General features: G+C 55.1%; 4 protein-coding genes across 4 annotated transcripts; 3 read left to right on the top strand and 1 right to left on the bottom strand.

Annotated features, from left to right (window-relative positions):
- Nucleotides 1-256: 256 nt before the first annotated feature.
- Nucleotides 257-2,185, top strand: QC761_300790 (uncharacterized protein). The gene is made up of 3 exons (XM_062877235.1): nt 257-461; nt 516-1,595; nt 1,662-2,185. Exons 1-2 carry the CDS (start codon nt 431-433, stop codon nt 770-772), a joined length of 288 nt encoding a protein of 95 aa, XP_062732966.1. The 5' UTR covers nt 257-430; the 3' UTR covers nt 773-1,595; nt 1,662-2,185.
- A 227-nt stretch (nt 2,186-2,412) lies between these two features.
- On the top strand, nt 2,413-3,883 carry QC761_300780 (uncharacterized protein; the record flags this gene model as incomplete). The annotated part of the gene is made up of 3 exons (XM_062877234.1): nt 2,413-3,587; nt 3,655-3,731; nt 3,794-3,883. The coding sequence occupies exons 1-3, from the start codon at nt 2,489-2,491 to the stop codon at nt 3,881-3,883; spliced, it is 1,266 nt and encodes a 421-aa protein (XP_062732965.1). The 5' UTR covers nt 2,413-2,488.
- Nucleotides 3,884-4,407: 524 nt separating this feature from the next.
- Nucleotides 4,408-7,101, top strand: QC761_300770 (uncharacterized protein; the record flags this gene model as incomplete). The annotated part of the gene is made up of 2 exons (XM_062877233.1): nt 4,408-4,517; nt 4,583-7,101. 2 exons carry the CDS (start codon nt 4,408-4,410, stop codon nt 6,864-6,866), a joined length of 2,394 nt encoding a protein of 797 aa, XP_062732964.1. The 3' UTR covers nt 6,867-7,101.
- Nucleotides 7,102-7,163: 62 nt separating this feature from the next.
- On the bottom strand, nt 7,164-10,885 carry QC761_300760 (uncharacterized protein). Its single transcript, XM_062877232.1, has 3 exons — nt 10,374-10,885; nt 9,001-10,274; nt 7,164-8,945 (listed from the first exon to the last, which is right to left on the bottom strand). Exons 1-3 carry the CDS (start codon nt 10,563-10,565, stop codon nt 7,214-7,216), a joined length of 3,198 nt encoding a protein of 1,065 aa, XP_062732963.1. The 5' UTR covers nt 10,566-10,885; the 3' UTR covers nt 7,164-7,213.
- Between the last annotated feature and the right edge of the window lie 324 nt (nt 10,886-11,209).

The following is an 11,209-nucleotide window of genomic DNA, read 5'->3' as shown; positions in this document are numbered from 1 at the left end:
TTCTCTAGACTTGGATACTTTGAAAGGAAAATTAGCTTGAGCCATTTCTTGGATGCTAATAAGTTTCACCAGTTGCAAAAGCCAGTCACTGCCGGTTGCCTATTTTTGGGCCTTTGTCACCAAGGGGTTGCGTGTGACAGGTCGTTCGTTGATTGGGGTGCAAGTGCTAGGCGTATTGCCGTCACGGTGCGCGCAGCGCTTCCAAGTACAGGGCTAGCCAATGACAAGGGAGAGCTGGAGATGTTAGCCGCCGACAACTACATCCCGACGGCAAGCACATCTGCAGGGTTGCATTGTTTTACACGGCCATTTCCATCTTGATGATGATGATAATACATGAAGTGGTCCGGAGCTTTTTTGCTTTGAGTTTCCATTTCTCTTGGTCGTTCTCCATAGTGTTGAAGTTGCTGGCAACAGGTTAAAAGCAAATATGGCCTCATTACTACCGTGGCTCGTGTTGTGTAAGTTTGTACAGCTTGGATCTGCAGATGTTAAACTAACCTACCTATCTACAGACCTCATCTCACAATTACATCTCGTCTTGGGTCAGACCAATGCTTCAAATGTCTTTATCCCTGAGGCCAACACCATCATTTCCATCAACCTCCCAGACGATGGCTCAAACGATATCAACTTTTACGTCAGCTCTCCAGATTGGTATCAATACTCGGCCATTGGCTTCGGGTCCAGCATGGCAAACTCGGTAATTTTGGTGATGTACCCATCCGCAGACCGCAAATCAGTCATCGTCAGCCCACGGTTCACAAAGTAGACCCCCCTTCACACATTTTCCCCACCTCATAATCGTCGACTAACCCCTTCACCAGCGGCAACACGGAACCAACCCACCACCCCCTCCGCATCACCCTCCACCCTGGCAGCGAGCTCTCCCCAAAAACAGGCCAAATGACGGCCAACGGTACCTGCCACAGCTGCCGCAACCTCCAAAGCCAATCCGCCCCCTTCAACCCCGCCATCCCGACCAACAACACCCCCACCGCACCGATAATGTTCGCCGTAGGCCCCAACTCGGGCGCCTTCTCCACCGACGACCTCGACGCCCGCATCCGACGACACGTCGCCCACGGCATTTTCAACATCGACATCTCCAAATCAACCGGCCCCGGCGGGGTGGGGACACCAACAAACATAACTCAGCACGTCACCTTCCCGGATGACGACCCCTCCCTCAAAAAGTCAAGCAACAAAGCCGCCACCGCGCACGGGATCCTGTTTGCGATTGTGGCCCTGGCCATCGCACCATTCGACAATCTTGTTGCGGCTTTCCTGGGGAGGAAGTGGCCCAAGCTGCATGTTGCGACTGGGAGTATTTACTTTCTGTTTACCCTAGGCGCGATGGTGCCCGGGCTTGTCATCAGTGGGCAGCATGTTCTTACGAGCAAGATGGGAACGGGGCACCAGGTTTTGGGGTTGTTGACCGTGGCGGTGATGGTGGCCATGGTTGGATGGGGGGTTTGGGTCAGGAGGCGGGCAGCGGGAGGGCAGGAGGTGGTTGGGAATGGAGGGTGGGTGAAGCAGGTGCACGCTTGGGTTGGGAGGGGGATTTGGGTCGCGTTGTTGGTCAATAATGGATTGTGAGTGCTTGCGTGATGGCCCTGAAATTTGGACGAATGCTAACATGAAAAAAAAAAAAAAAAAAGGGGGCTGAAACTGTCGGAGCAGACAAGGTTGGTGATGTTGGGGTATGCAGTTCTAGCAGGGGGCATTTTTATACTGTTGGTCCCCCTCTATTTTTGCTTGTGGAGGTGTACAAGTGCTAGAAAGCCCAAGGCGGCGGAGGAGGATCATGAGCTGTACAATATGCCGAGTATATATGACCACGAGGCGAGGTTTGGGTATGGCAGGCAGTGATCAGCGGTAGGAATGGGGCGGTTGTAATGATATGATGTATTAATTTGCTGGGGATATGTGGATCTCTATCATCGCTTGATGTTGAAACATGGTAACGATGGCTACCCTTATTGTTGCTACTGACGGGTGCAAGGAACACCCAGCCCAACAGCTGTTTTGGAAAAGGCAGTCTGGGCACTACGATCGATCTATTGCCAGAAAGTAGTGAAATCATATTCTCCTCATGGGAATTCTTGACCCTAATGACAGTAAGACACCAAGCTGAGCTTTACAGGAGCTGGCAAGGCACAGGGAGAAGTTGAGACAATTCAAGAGAAGATCGCATGCCACCACCAAGAGTCTATGGAGCAATTTCATGATACCAACACGTCTTTTGAAAAGGGAGGACAGACGGGGTGTCCCGAGCTTTGGAAAGTGTCTCAGCAGAGGGAGTCATGTTGGAATGGAGTCAACGAAATTTGTTTACTCGCGACGCGACTGTTGGGCATTCCGGCTTGCATCAACATCAGATCCGAAACCATGATTTATGTTTGAACACCACGCTGTCTTCTTGTGACCTCTCTCTCTCCAGTCATCTCACCCCAGCCCGGATCAGACACACCTGGACGAAGCCAACATGAAATTGACGCAGCTTGTAGTATCCTGGACGGTGCTGGTGGGCTCAGCCCTCGCTCAAAACCCCGACCCCTTGACCTTCACCCAGATCAACAGGGTCTGCGAGAATGATCGTCTGCTCCGGGCAGTTCACTTTCGCGAGGCTGTCAACCAGGACTGGCTCGACGCCGTGCGATACTGCTCCTCTCTTGTTTATGCCCGGACCAGGACATCAACCATCACGCTGAGCTTCAACCTGGCTAGCTTTGGAGTGCAAAGGGAGACTATTTCGACTACAGAAACCACGACTCTCCCTGATGTCCGAGTGACCAGCACCACCAGCACCACCACGACTGCTTCCACCACCACCACAAGCACGTCGGCTACTTCGACACTGGTCTGCGGCGGAGTCCACGTTGTCGCGGCTGGGGATACATGTTACTCGATCTACTCGGCGTATGGCCTCACCTTCAGCCAGCTGCGGGACCTCAACCCCGGCATCAACCGGTTCTGCAGCAACCTTGTATTGGGTGCGCGCCTGTGTGTGGGCGTCCTCTTGAACGGAGGCAACCCATCCACCACGACGACGACCACCACCACAACGTCCACTTCGGGAACCATCACCTCCTCGCCAACCTTTTTCATTCCCAAGGCCAAGCGCAGTGACGCGCCCGAGGCCGAGTACTGCGCAGAAGGAGAGGCGCCTGCTGTTGCGCGGCCAGCTGTCTGGGAGGCCGAGCCGGTCAATCGGGTCAACTACGCCTGCTCCTGTATCATGTGGAGAGACGTGTCGGTCCACCCGATCCAGACGGTCCTCATCTCTCCCACAGCCTTCCGTGTGTCGGTTTTCAACACAGCCGATCCCACAGGGACCACCACAACCCGGTCCATCAGCGTCATCACAGCGTACAGCACCATCACGGTCGACGTCTTCACTGGCACCACGGCGACACCCAGCACCTCGATCACCACATCCACTTCGACCTCGACCACCAGCAGCGTCACCTTTACCACGCTGCCCATCGTGACTGCATTCCGTTCCTTCCAGTGCAATGTCGGCGACGCTTTTGCCCAGTGCTGTGTCGCCGGTGGCTTGTTGGGTGGACTTATCGGTCTCGGATGTGAGCTCCCTACCCTACTTCCCCTTCCTTCATCAAGCGCTGCTGACCATGACAAAAAAAACAATAGGCGATGGTGAATTCGTGCTCAGTCACGCGCCGTGCCCAGCTACCCAAGCCGTTCCTCTTTGCTGCAGTGAGCTGCAGGTGAGTACCTTTTTTCTGGCGTCTCAAACGAGACCAAGCATGGCTGACACTTGCTGGAAAAGCCCGGCGATGGCGGATCGACGACAGGTTCCGACTGCTACCTGCCCACCCCAGTCATCAACGGTCGTGCCGCCCTTCCCACACCGTGGTAGGGCGTTCACAACATGTAATGTGCGCCATGGATCTGGAGGCTCTGTCTCTCTTCTCGTCATTTCTTCACATTTACACTTGTTTGCGCGTCCTTGGCTTTTTTTATTTTGTTTTTTCGCTTCGTGGAAGAGAGAATGTACCTACTACGGGTCTGTTTAGTAATAGTTTTGCAAAGAATGAAAGTGACCGTTTGTTGGAATGTAATTCTCACCAAGAAATATATGCAAGAGGTCGAAGCGAGGGGTTCACGTGATAGCCTTGGCATTTTGTGGGGTGGTGGAAAACCCGCGTCATATGTACCACGAAGGGGTCCTTCTCAGTACCTACCCAGGGCAGTCGCATACCACCCACCTCGGCCGGAAGCTTAGTCGAACCTCTGATTTTCAGTTCCAGTTTTAACATGCATCACGGACGTTTGGGGTAACTCCAATGGCCATATTTCGACCGCTTCTCTCCGTCCATTGTTGGCCGTAAAAGGCTCTTCTTGTCCGTCTGTTCCTCCAAACAGCCCTCATAGCAAACAACCATGGCCAAAAAGAAGTCTTCGTCCCAAGAGGACCTCGTCGAGGCTGAAAGCGACCTCGGCCACCAGAAACTGGTTAGGTCCCAGCAGCAACTCATAATATGCAGAAACAAGTGCGCCCAATGTCCTGCACTGCCTGCTGTTCCCCCTGCTGACTTGGTGTCTTGTCAACTCCTAGACACTGGCGATACATATCCGCCTTCCACGGCCCATGGCTCCAGCTTCCCCCCGAGGTCATTGAGACTCTCGCCAATATCAATTACAACACCCCTCGACCCCGCCCGATCGATCCTGCCGTGTTTTTCGACCTCGTCAAGATTAGGAGACTCGTCGACGAGGCCATTGACCTGGCTGTGCGCGCGGCGAGCGGCGTTGCTTCTCTCAACCAGCAGAGCATCCCCGGCCTACACCATGCAGCCGCGTTGGGCCTGGGGTTTGGCTTTCGTCCAGGAAACCAAGCAAAGCTAAGTCCGGAGAGAAAACATCGAATGCGAAAAGATGCGACCCACAAGCTTTGCAAGGCGTACAAGCTGGATGAAGTAGCCTGTAGCGTCTCGACCATGCAGAGCGCTTCGGCACTGGAGGAGGTTGCTTCTTTGGTGCTTCAACGGAGTCCAGACGACAGCGACGCCAAATATGTGCACTTCTTTCACGAAAAGATTCCGAGTCGACAGCTCGCCGAATGCACGAGCCTGCAGCCATTGGACGAAGCGATACACGAGAATCCCTCGGACCCAGAGCCTCTGAGGACTCGAGGCATCGTCAAGATATTCAAGGAGGACTTTCAAGGGGCCGTTGCCGATTTCACAGACGCCCTGAGGGTCCATCGCCTTCGCCGACCAACCCACCGTTACGCAGGAAAGGACGCCGAAGCCGAGCAGCAGGTGGCGCAAAGGACGGCGCGAAGAACCGAGGATGTTGTCTTGAAGGAAGAAGAGCAGCCGAGCAGCCTGGAGACACAGCTTTTGTTCCAACGTGCTGGAGTCTACCTCACCATGGCCTGCCAGCATGTTGACGCAGCCTTCCCGGACGGCTCTCCCCAAGTGCCAGAACCGGACAGCGACGGCGACCAGGCCTCCCCGCCATTGTCCCCCGAGGTTCTGGAGGCGAGGCAGCATGTGAGACAGAATGCGAAGCGGGCGCTTCGTGACTACATGACTTACCTTTCCCATTTCGAGTACTCGCCCGATCTACCCTTGGACATCGCCGAGGACTTTGCCCGCAAGGTGAACTCTATCGCCAACGGCGTCCGTGTTCCCCGCCACACCACCAAGTCTGCGTCGCCCCTTGGAAACGACGAGAGAACCACACAGAAACCACACCGCATCTACGTCCTCTCGGATCTGTTTGCTCCCTCGCCACCACCAGATCTCCCGCCGTATCCCATCACGGACCTAGCCTCCCTGCAGGCACAACAGCCACCTCCGCCCGTTCTTTCTCCCGTCATCACAGAAACACTGACATACCACCCCCTTTTGGCCGACGCTCTCCACGCTCTCTTACTCTGCCACTGTCTCATCCAGACCTCGGCCAAGGAGCTCCTCCGCCACGCCTACATGGTCGCCCGCCTGGCCCGCCTAGCAGACGGTTACCCAGCCTTCCAAGCTAGTCGCTCCCCCGCCCGCACGGACTGGGTCGAGGTCCTGCGCGCAGGAGGAAACTGGATCCAGCTAGCAGGCGCATGGGATGATCTCTGCGCGCCAGCTCCGGTGCCCGTTTTGCACCCGAATGGTTCCTCTCCGCTGCATCATCTTCAGCACCAGCCGCCGCAGTCCAAACCTGCACTGCCGTCGTCAGACACCACCGGATCAGAAGTATCCACCGAATTAAGGGAGCTTCCGTCCCCCTTCCCATTTCCTGTCCCAGTCGAGACAGAAAAACAGCGCAAGGACCGCTTGCATCACCAGATTGTTCTCGACGCCTTGGGCGACGAGCGGGTGAGCGACGAGCCGAGTTTCCGGCAGGCCGTGCTGGCCAGGCAGCTGAGGGCGGAGCACGATTACCAGCTTGCGAATGCCGTGGCTGAGCTACGCGCGCAGATAACATCCGGTGTTGTGGCTGGACAACCACAACAACCACAACAACCACAACAACCACCACAACAACAACAACTACTACTCCCGGCAAATAATCATGATAATGAGGATGATGATGGGTCTAGTTTAGAAGGGGCAATCGGGGATTTAGACATTGACGGGCAAAAGGTCACGAGCGATGGGAATGGCGGGGTTGTTGCTCGTGCCCAAGGGAACGGGAATGGTGGTGGGCCAGGTAGGCACGAGCTCGAGAAGGAGTACCCTGTTGGGAGCGATAGGGCTTTGGCCGTGGCGAGGTGGGTGTTGGATGCACCGCCCAACGCGGGGATCGTTCCCGGGGATGGGAAGAAGAGGAGGAAGAGGACTGTCAAAAAGGTTGCTGCTCATGCTGCCGCTGCTCCTGGGGGTGAGGCGGAGAAGGTTTAGATGCTGGTTGGTTGGCTGCATGACTGCGATATCATTGTACCAAGTAGAAGGGAAGGGGCCCAACCGACTCGTTGATGTTTTGTGTTGAAAAATAGTCTATATACAAATCCATCAACTGTACAAAGTAACACAGTGGCCATAATCTGCAAACCTACCTGTATCCAAGAACAACCAGACACAAAAAGAAATGAGTAAAATCAACGCTTAGGTATCCCGTCAACTCCTGTAGCCCCCCTTCCACCAAACCCCCCTCAACCCCCCCCCCAACAGACACACAAGTTCCAAGGTGAATATGACCCCCTCACAAATAAAACAACATGCCCAGTGTCTATCCATGTCACAAACATCTACCAATTCCCAGTGCCGTGGCCACCGTTGGCAGCGTTGCCAGTGGCAAGATACGCAGAAATATCACTCATGCCATCCGCTTCCAGAATGTTGAGCAGCTGCGTCTGCTGCTCCTGCGTCAAGCTATCGTGGCGCTCATTGCCAAAGTACTGGTTCCCGTACCCTTCCCACGAGAGGAGACCACCGGCCGAGGTAGAGTTGTGCCACGGGGCGCCTCCCATCGGTAGGTTGTGGTACGGGCTGTAGGGGTTGTAGGCCTGTTGAGTTTGTTGTTGTTGCTGTTGTTGTTGAAGTTGCTGCTGTTGCTGTTGGTGGTGTTGTTGGTGCAGCTGCTGGTGTGGTTGTAGCTGGTGTGGGTGTAGCTGGTGTGATGGTGGGTGATGGGATCGTGGCTGAAGGGTTTGGTGTTGTTGTTGTGGTTGTTGTTGTTGTGGTTGGGCGGAATGCTGTATTTCTGGCGCTGGTGGCAGAGAGAACTGTGGTGGTGGTGGATGTTGAAGGCTGGAGCCACCAAAGGCATAACCTCCTTGCTGCTGGGTTGGGGGTTCCCAGATGCTGGCCGAGTTTGCACCTGCAAACGTGTGTGGTTGGAGTATCGGTGCGGGCGGGTTGCTCCAGTTGGTCACTCTCGTTGCTCTTTGGGCATTGGAGCCTGGAATAGGAGGGATTGTGAAGGCTGGAATGTTGGATGGAGTCGCCATGGAGGAAGTTGGTGGGCCAGGCTGTTGCTGCCCATAGGGTTGCCCAAAGCCGTACTCAGCAAGTCCATGAATAGCGGGAACAGGACTGTGCCGGGTGACCATTGGCAGTGGGCTTGCATGATGGAGCGTTGGCGTGGGAGTCGGGCTTGGACCTCGAGGTGTGCCAATCAATCGTGGCGAAAGGCTCATATGGCTGGACTTTGTCGATGGTGGTGGGAGCGACTCTGGGGGAGTTGGCAGCGAGCTTGCTGTCCCTGTAGGCATCGGCGGCGTGCCTGCCTTTCGCTCTTCGGCCGGGGTTTGGTAGGGAGTGGACTCGGGAGCCAGTTCAGAGAGTCGCCGGCCGTGTGCATCTGTCAAGGAGCTCATCGGGTTCATGAAGATTGAGTTTGACCGAAAGGCGGGCTGGTTTTGAAACGGCGATTGGTTCGCATATTGGGAACCCTGGTCAAAGTTGTAAGGGGGCTCGATGTTGTACCCGAATGGCGACTGGTTGCTGAAGAGAGATGTTGCCGAGTGTGACTGTTGGGCTTGCGGTGACGAGTTCTCCGAGTCGGGAGAATTGCCGTCTTCAGTCAAAAACGGCGACTTGAAGTGGCCATTGGGCGCACTGGGCATGGGGGACGACAACTCAAACGTAACTTTGGCTGTGTAGCTCTGCAGACAAGCCTTTGACAAGACTTCGTACAGGTTGATAGCCTCTTGCACGCCTGGCCATTTGGGGTGGAAGTTTGTGATGATGTTGATGCCATCCTGGACAAGCTGCTCAACATCCTCGCGGCTGTTTTGGGCTCGAACCTCAGGGTACCCAATAGACCAGAGAAGGGCATTGAGCGACGAGTTGATGGTCTGCAGGAACACCCATGTCCGGTCAAACGTGGGCTGCTCCCGATCAGGTCCTGTCGAAGAGGATGCGATGATGGACTTTGCTGCTTCAAAGCAAATTCTAGCCGCCCTGGCAGTTGGCTTAAGCACTTGGGGTGATGGCCGGTATAGAATGATCATGATGGCGTGATATCGGTTTGTAAACCTGGATCAATACCGGTCAGCCATTTGAAGAAACGAGTTCTGATATGCCCACCTACCAAGGCTTGAACAGGGGAGGCTGTTCTGGACAAGAGTCCAGCCAATTCTTCAACTTTTCGTCCATTTGCTGGAACCAAGGATCTACATCCGTTATTCGTGCCGGTCGTTCCTGTTCGTAGAGCACCCGCCGGATCTCGGCCTGCATCAGCCGCATCTTGCAGTAATGTATGGCGATGGTTTTCCGTTCACAGAAGCGACCCTGTAGGATGCTCTCCGGCGTCGCATCTGGCGTGATGTCCTCATCCTGAATCGTCTCGAAGAACTTCACCTTTATCATGTCACCGGTTCTCGAAAACCCGCTGGGGCGTCCCAGCATATGGGCGAGGCCCAACTCGGTCGTGAGCACAATCCAGACCAACCTTCTCTTCAAATCAAGGCTTTGAAGATCGCTGTCACCCATGGCCCATGTGTTTTCGTCCCCGAGGGCCCATTGCTGGCATATTTTGATGGCAAGCCCCACCACGTGGTAAACGGCAATCTTGATGGGCATCAGCAGCGAGTACTGTACGATCAAGATCAAGCATTGTAAGGTCTTCAGATCCTTTGGTCTGACAACGTGGTCGAAATGCTCCATGGCAGCAAGGTAGTATGTATCTGGCAATCCCGCCCACCTGTCGACCTTGGCCAGACTGATGGCAATCATCATGTTGACAGCAAAGAGGCGGTAGTGGTCCGTATCACCATTGAAAACGGCCTCGAGATCTTGAGCAAAGACAGTCTCATGGAAAACCGGGGTGAATACTTGTATTCTTTCTTTGAAAACTCTCCACAGGTTCTCTGTCATGGCTCTCGTGGGGAACTCTTTGGCAGGAATATCGGCCGTCAAGGGAAAGTCGACTGCCCTGGGACCTGAGGGTCCGCTGAAGCTTCCCATGACAACGCTTTGCATACGGTCCCGCTGGTCGATTCTCCTGGAGCGTAATTCCGGGATCAAGGAAGAGATGCGGAGGGAGTCGGTATAGCGTTTCGCCTCCTCCATGAGAATGCGCGTCATTGCGATGCCGCTGCTGGGGCCCAGATACCGAGGGGATTCGACGGACTTTTTGTCCAAATGAACCAGCCCGCCTGGCGTTACCATGTCGTCGTCATCGTTTGGATCCTCCCCCGTGAGCTGTTCGAGTTCGGCCTCTAGACGCTGGACCTTTTTTTGGAGGTCTACAACGTAGGTCCGGTTCATCTTGCGGTTTTTTGTCGTGTCGAAGTACTCGCATGTCTGGCCGGCGCGGTCGCAGGGACTACATCGTGGGAGGGCTGGATCGCATTTCGTTTTCCTCTACGTTGATAGGCAAGCGTCAGCTCAGGTTGTACCTACTCAGACAAAAGCAGCTCTGCAGCATTACAGGGTAAGGATCCCTGGGAGTGAGGGCCGTACCTGTCTGCACCTGCAGCACGCTGTCAAGGTATGCACCGTCCCTTGGTGTTGGGCCGGCTTATTGCTCAGGTTTTCTCCAAAATGGCCGAGATGCGAGGGCGGCGGACGGCGTGGGTAGTTAAACTGGCCTGGCTGGAGTGGTCGCGGGGCATACGCGCCAATGGTCTGGCGTAGCAGAGTGGCAGCGTCCATGTCTATTGGAGCCTCGATGTTACGAATATGGAATGGGGAGGACGGACGACGGGAGATTAGAGCGGGCGCGACGACGATGTGCCCAGGCAACTCGCTGGGGTAACGTGCTGCCCGGCGGCGGTGTTTGGGTGGTTGTCCGTGGCAGCTCAGGCTAGGAGAATGATAATTCGAATGCGTTGGAACAGCCTGGACATGGTCGAGAGAATTGATACTGGACGGTGATACCCCTACCTTAGAAAGATCAAAGTTCAAAGTCTGGGTTGGAGAAGCACTGGCGGGCCTGCCGCTGCCTACGCTCCAGGTTCCCTCGCGGGCATCCTTTTGGACAGGACAGGGCAGTCCTCCTCCCGATTCGCCGGCACACGCAACCCCTGTCCACCTCGCCGTAGGTCTCCATTGAACCTAACCCAGCTCACCAAAGGTCAACATGATCAACATCCAATTCTGCCCGGACAAGATCAGAATGCGCGCCACTAGCTAATTGTGTTCCAAGTTACCTTGTACCTAAACAACATAACCACCCCTCGTATATCCCACGCCATCACCACCACCGTGGCTTACCTAAAGTAGGTGAGCCTTGAGGCTTGAGCAGCGACCTTGCTCAGCTGACCGTGGACTCGGAACGGCACTCGGGCACTGGCAGG

This window comes from Podospora bellae-mahoneyi, chromosome 3, assembly GCF_035222275.1.
Source record: "Podospora bellae-mahoneyi strain CBS 112042 chromosome 3, whole genome shotgun sequence".
In the NCBI taxonomy this organism is placed as follows: Eukaryota; Fungi; Ascomycota; class Sordariomycetes; order Sordariales; family Podosporaceae; genus Podospora; species Podospora bellae-mahoneyi.
The sequence above is the reverse complement of the archived record's forward strand: the minus strand, read 5'-3'. Positions and strand labels throughout refer to the sequence as shown.

What these genes read in the sequence shown, in the direction of transcription:
- QC761_300760 (XM_062877232.1), bottom strand. Translation starts at nt 10,565, where the DNA reads ATGGACGCTGCCACTCTGCTACGCCAGACCATTGGCGCGTATGCCCCG. An exon ending in CGTGCTGCAGGTGCAGACAG is followed by an intron (nt 10,275 to 10,373) that starts GTACGGCCCTCA and finishes CTATCAACGTAG; the next exon opens with AGGAAAACGAAATGCGATCC. An exon ending in CCTCCCCTGTTCAAGCCTTG is followed by an intron (nt 8,946 to 9,000) that starts GTAGGTGGGCAT and finishes GTATTGATCCAG; the next exon opens with GTTTACAAACCGATATCACG.
- QC761_300790 (XM_062877235.1), top strand. Translation starts at nt 431, where the DNA reads ATGGCCTCATTACTACCGTGGCTCGTGTTGT. An exon ending in ACTACCGTGGCTCGTGTTGT is followed by an intron (nt 462 to 515) that starts GTAAGTTTGTAC and finishes ACCTATCTACAG; the next exon opens with ACCTCATCTCACAATTACAT.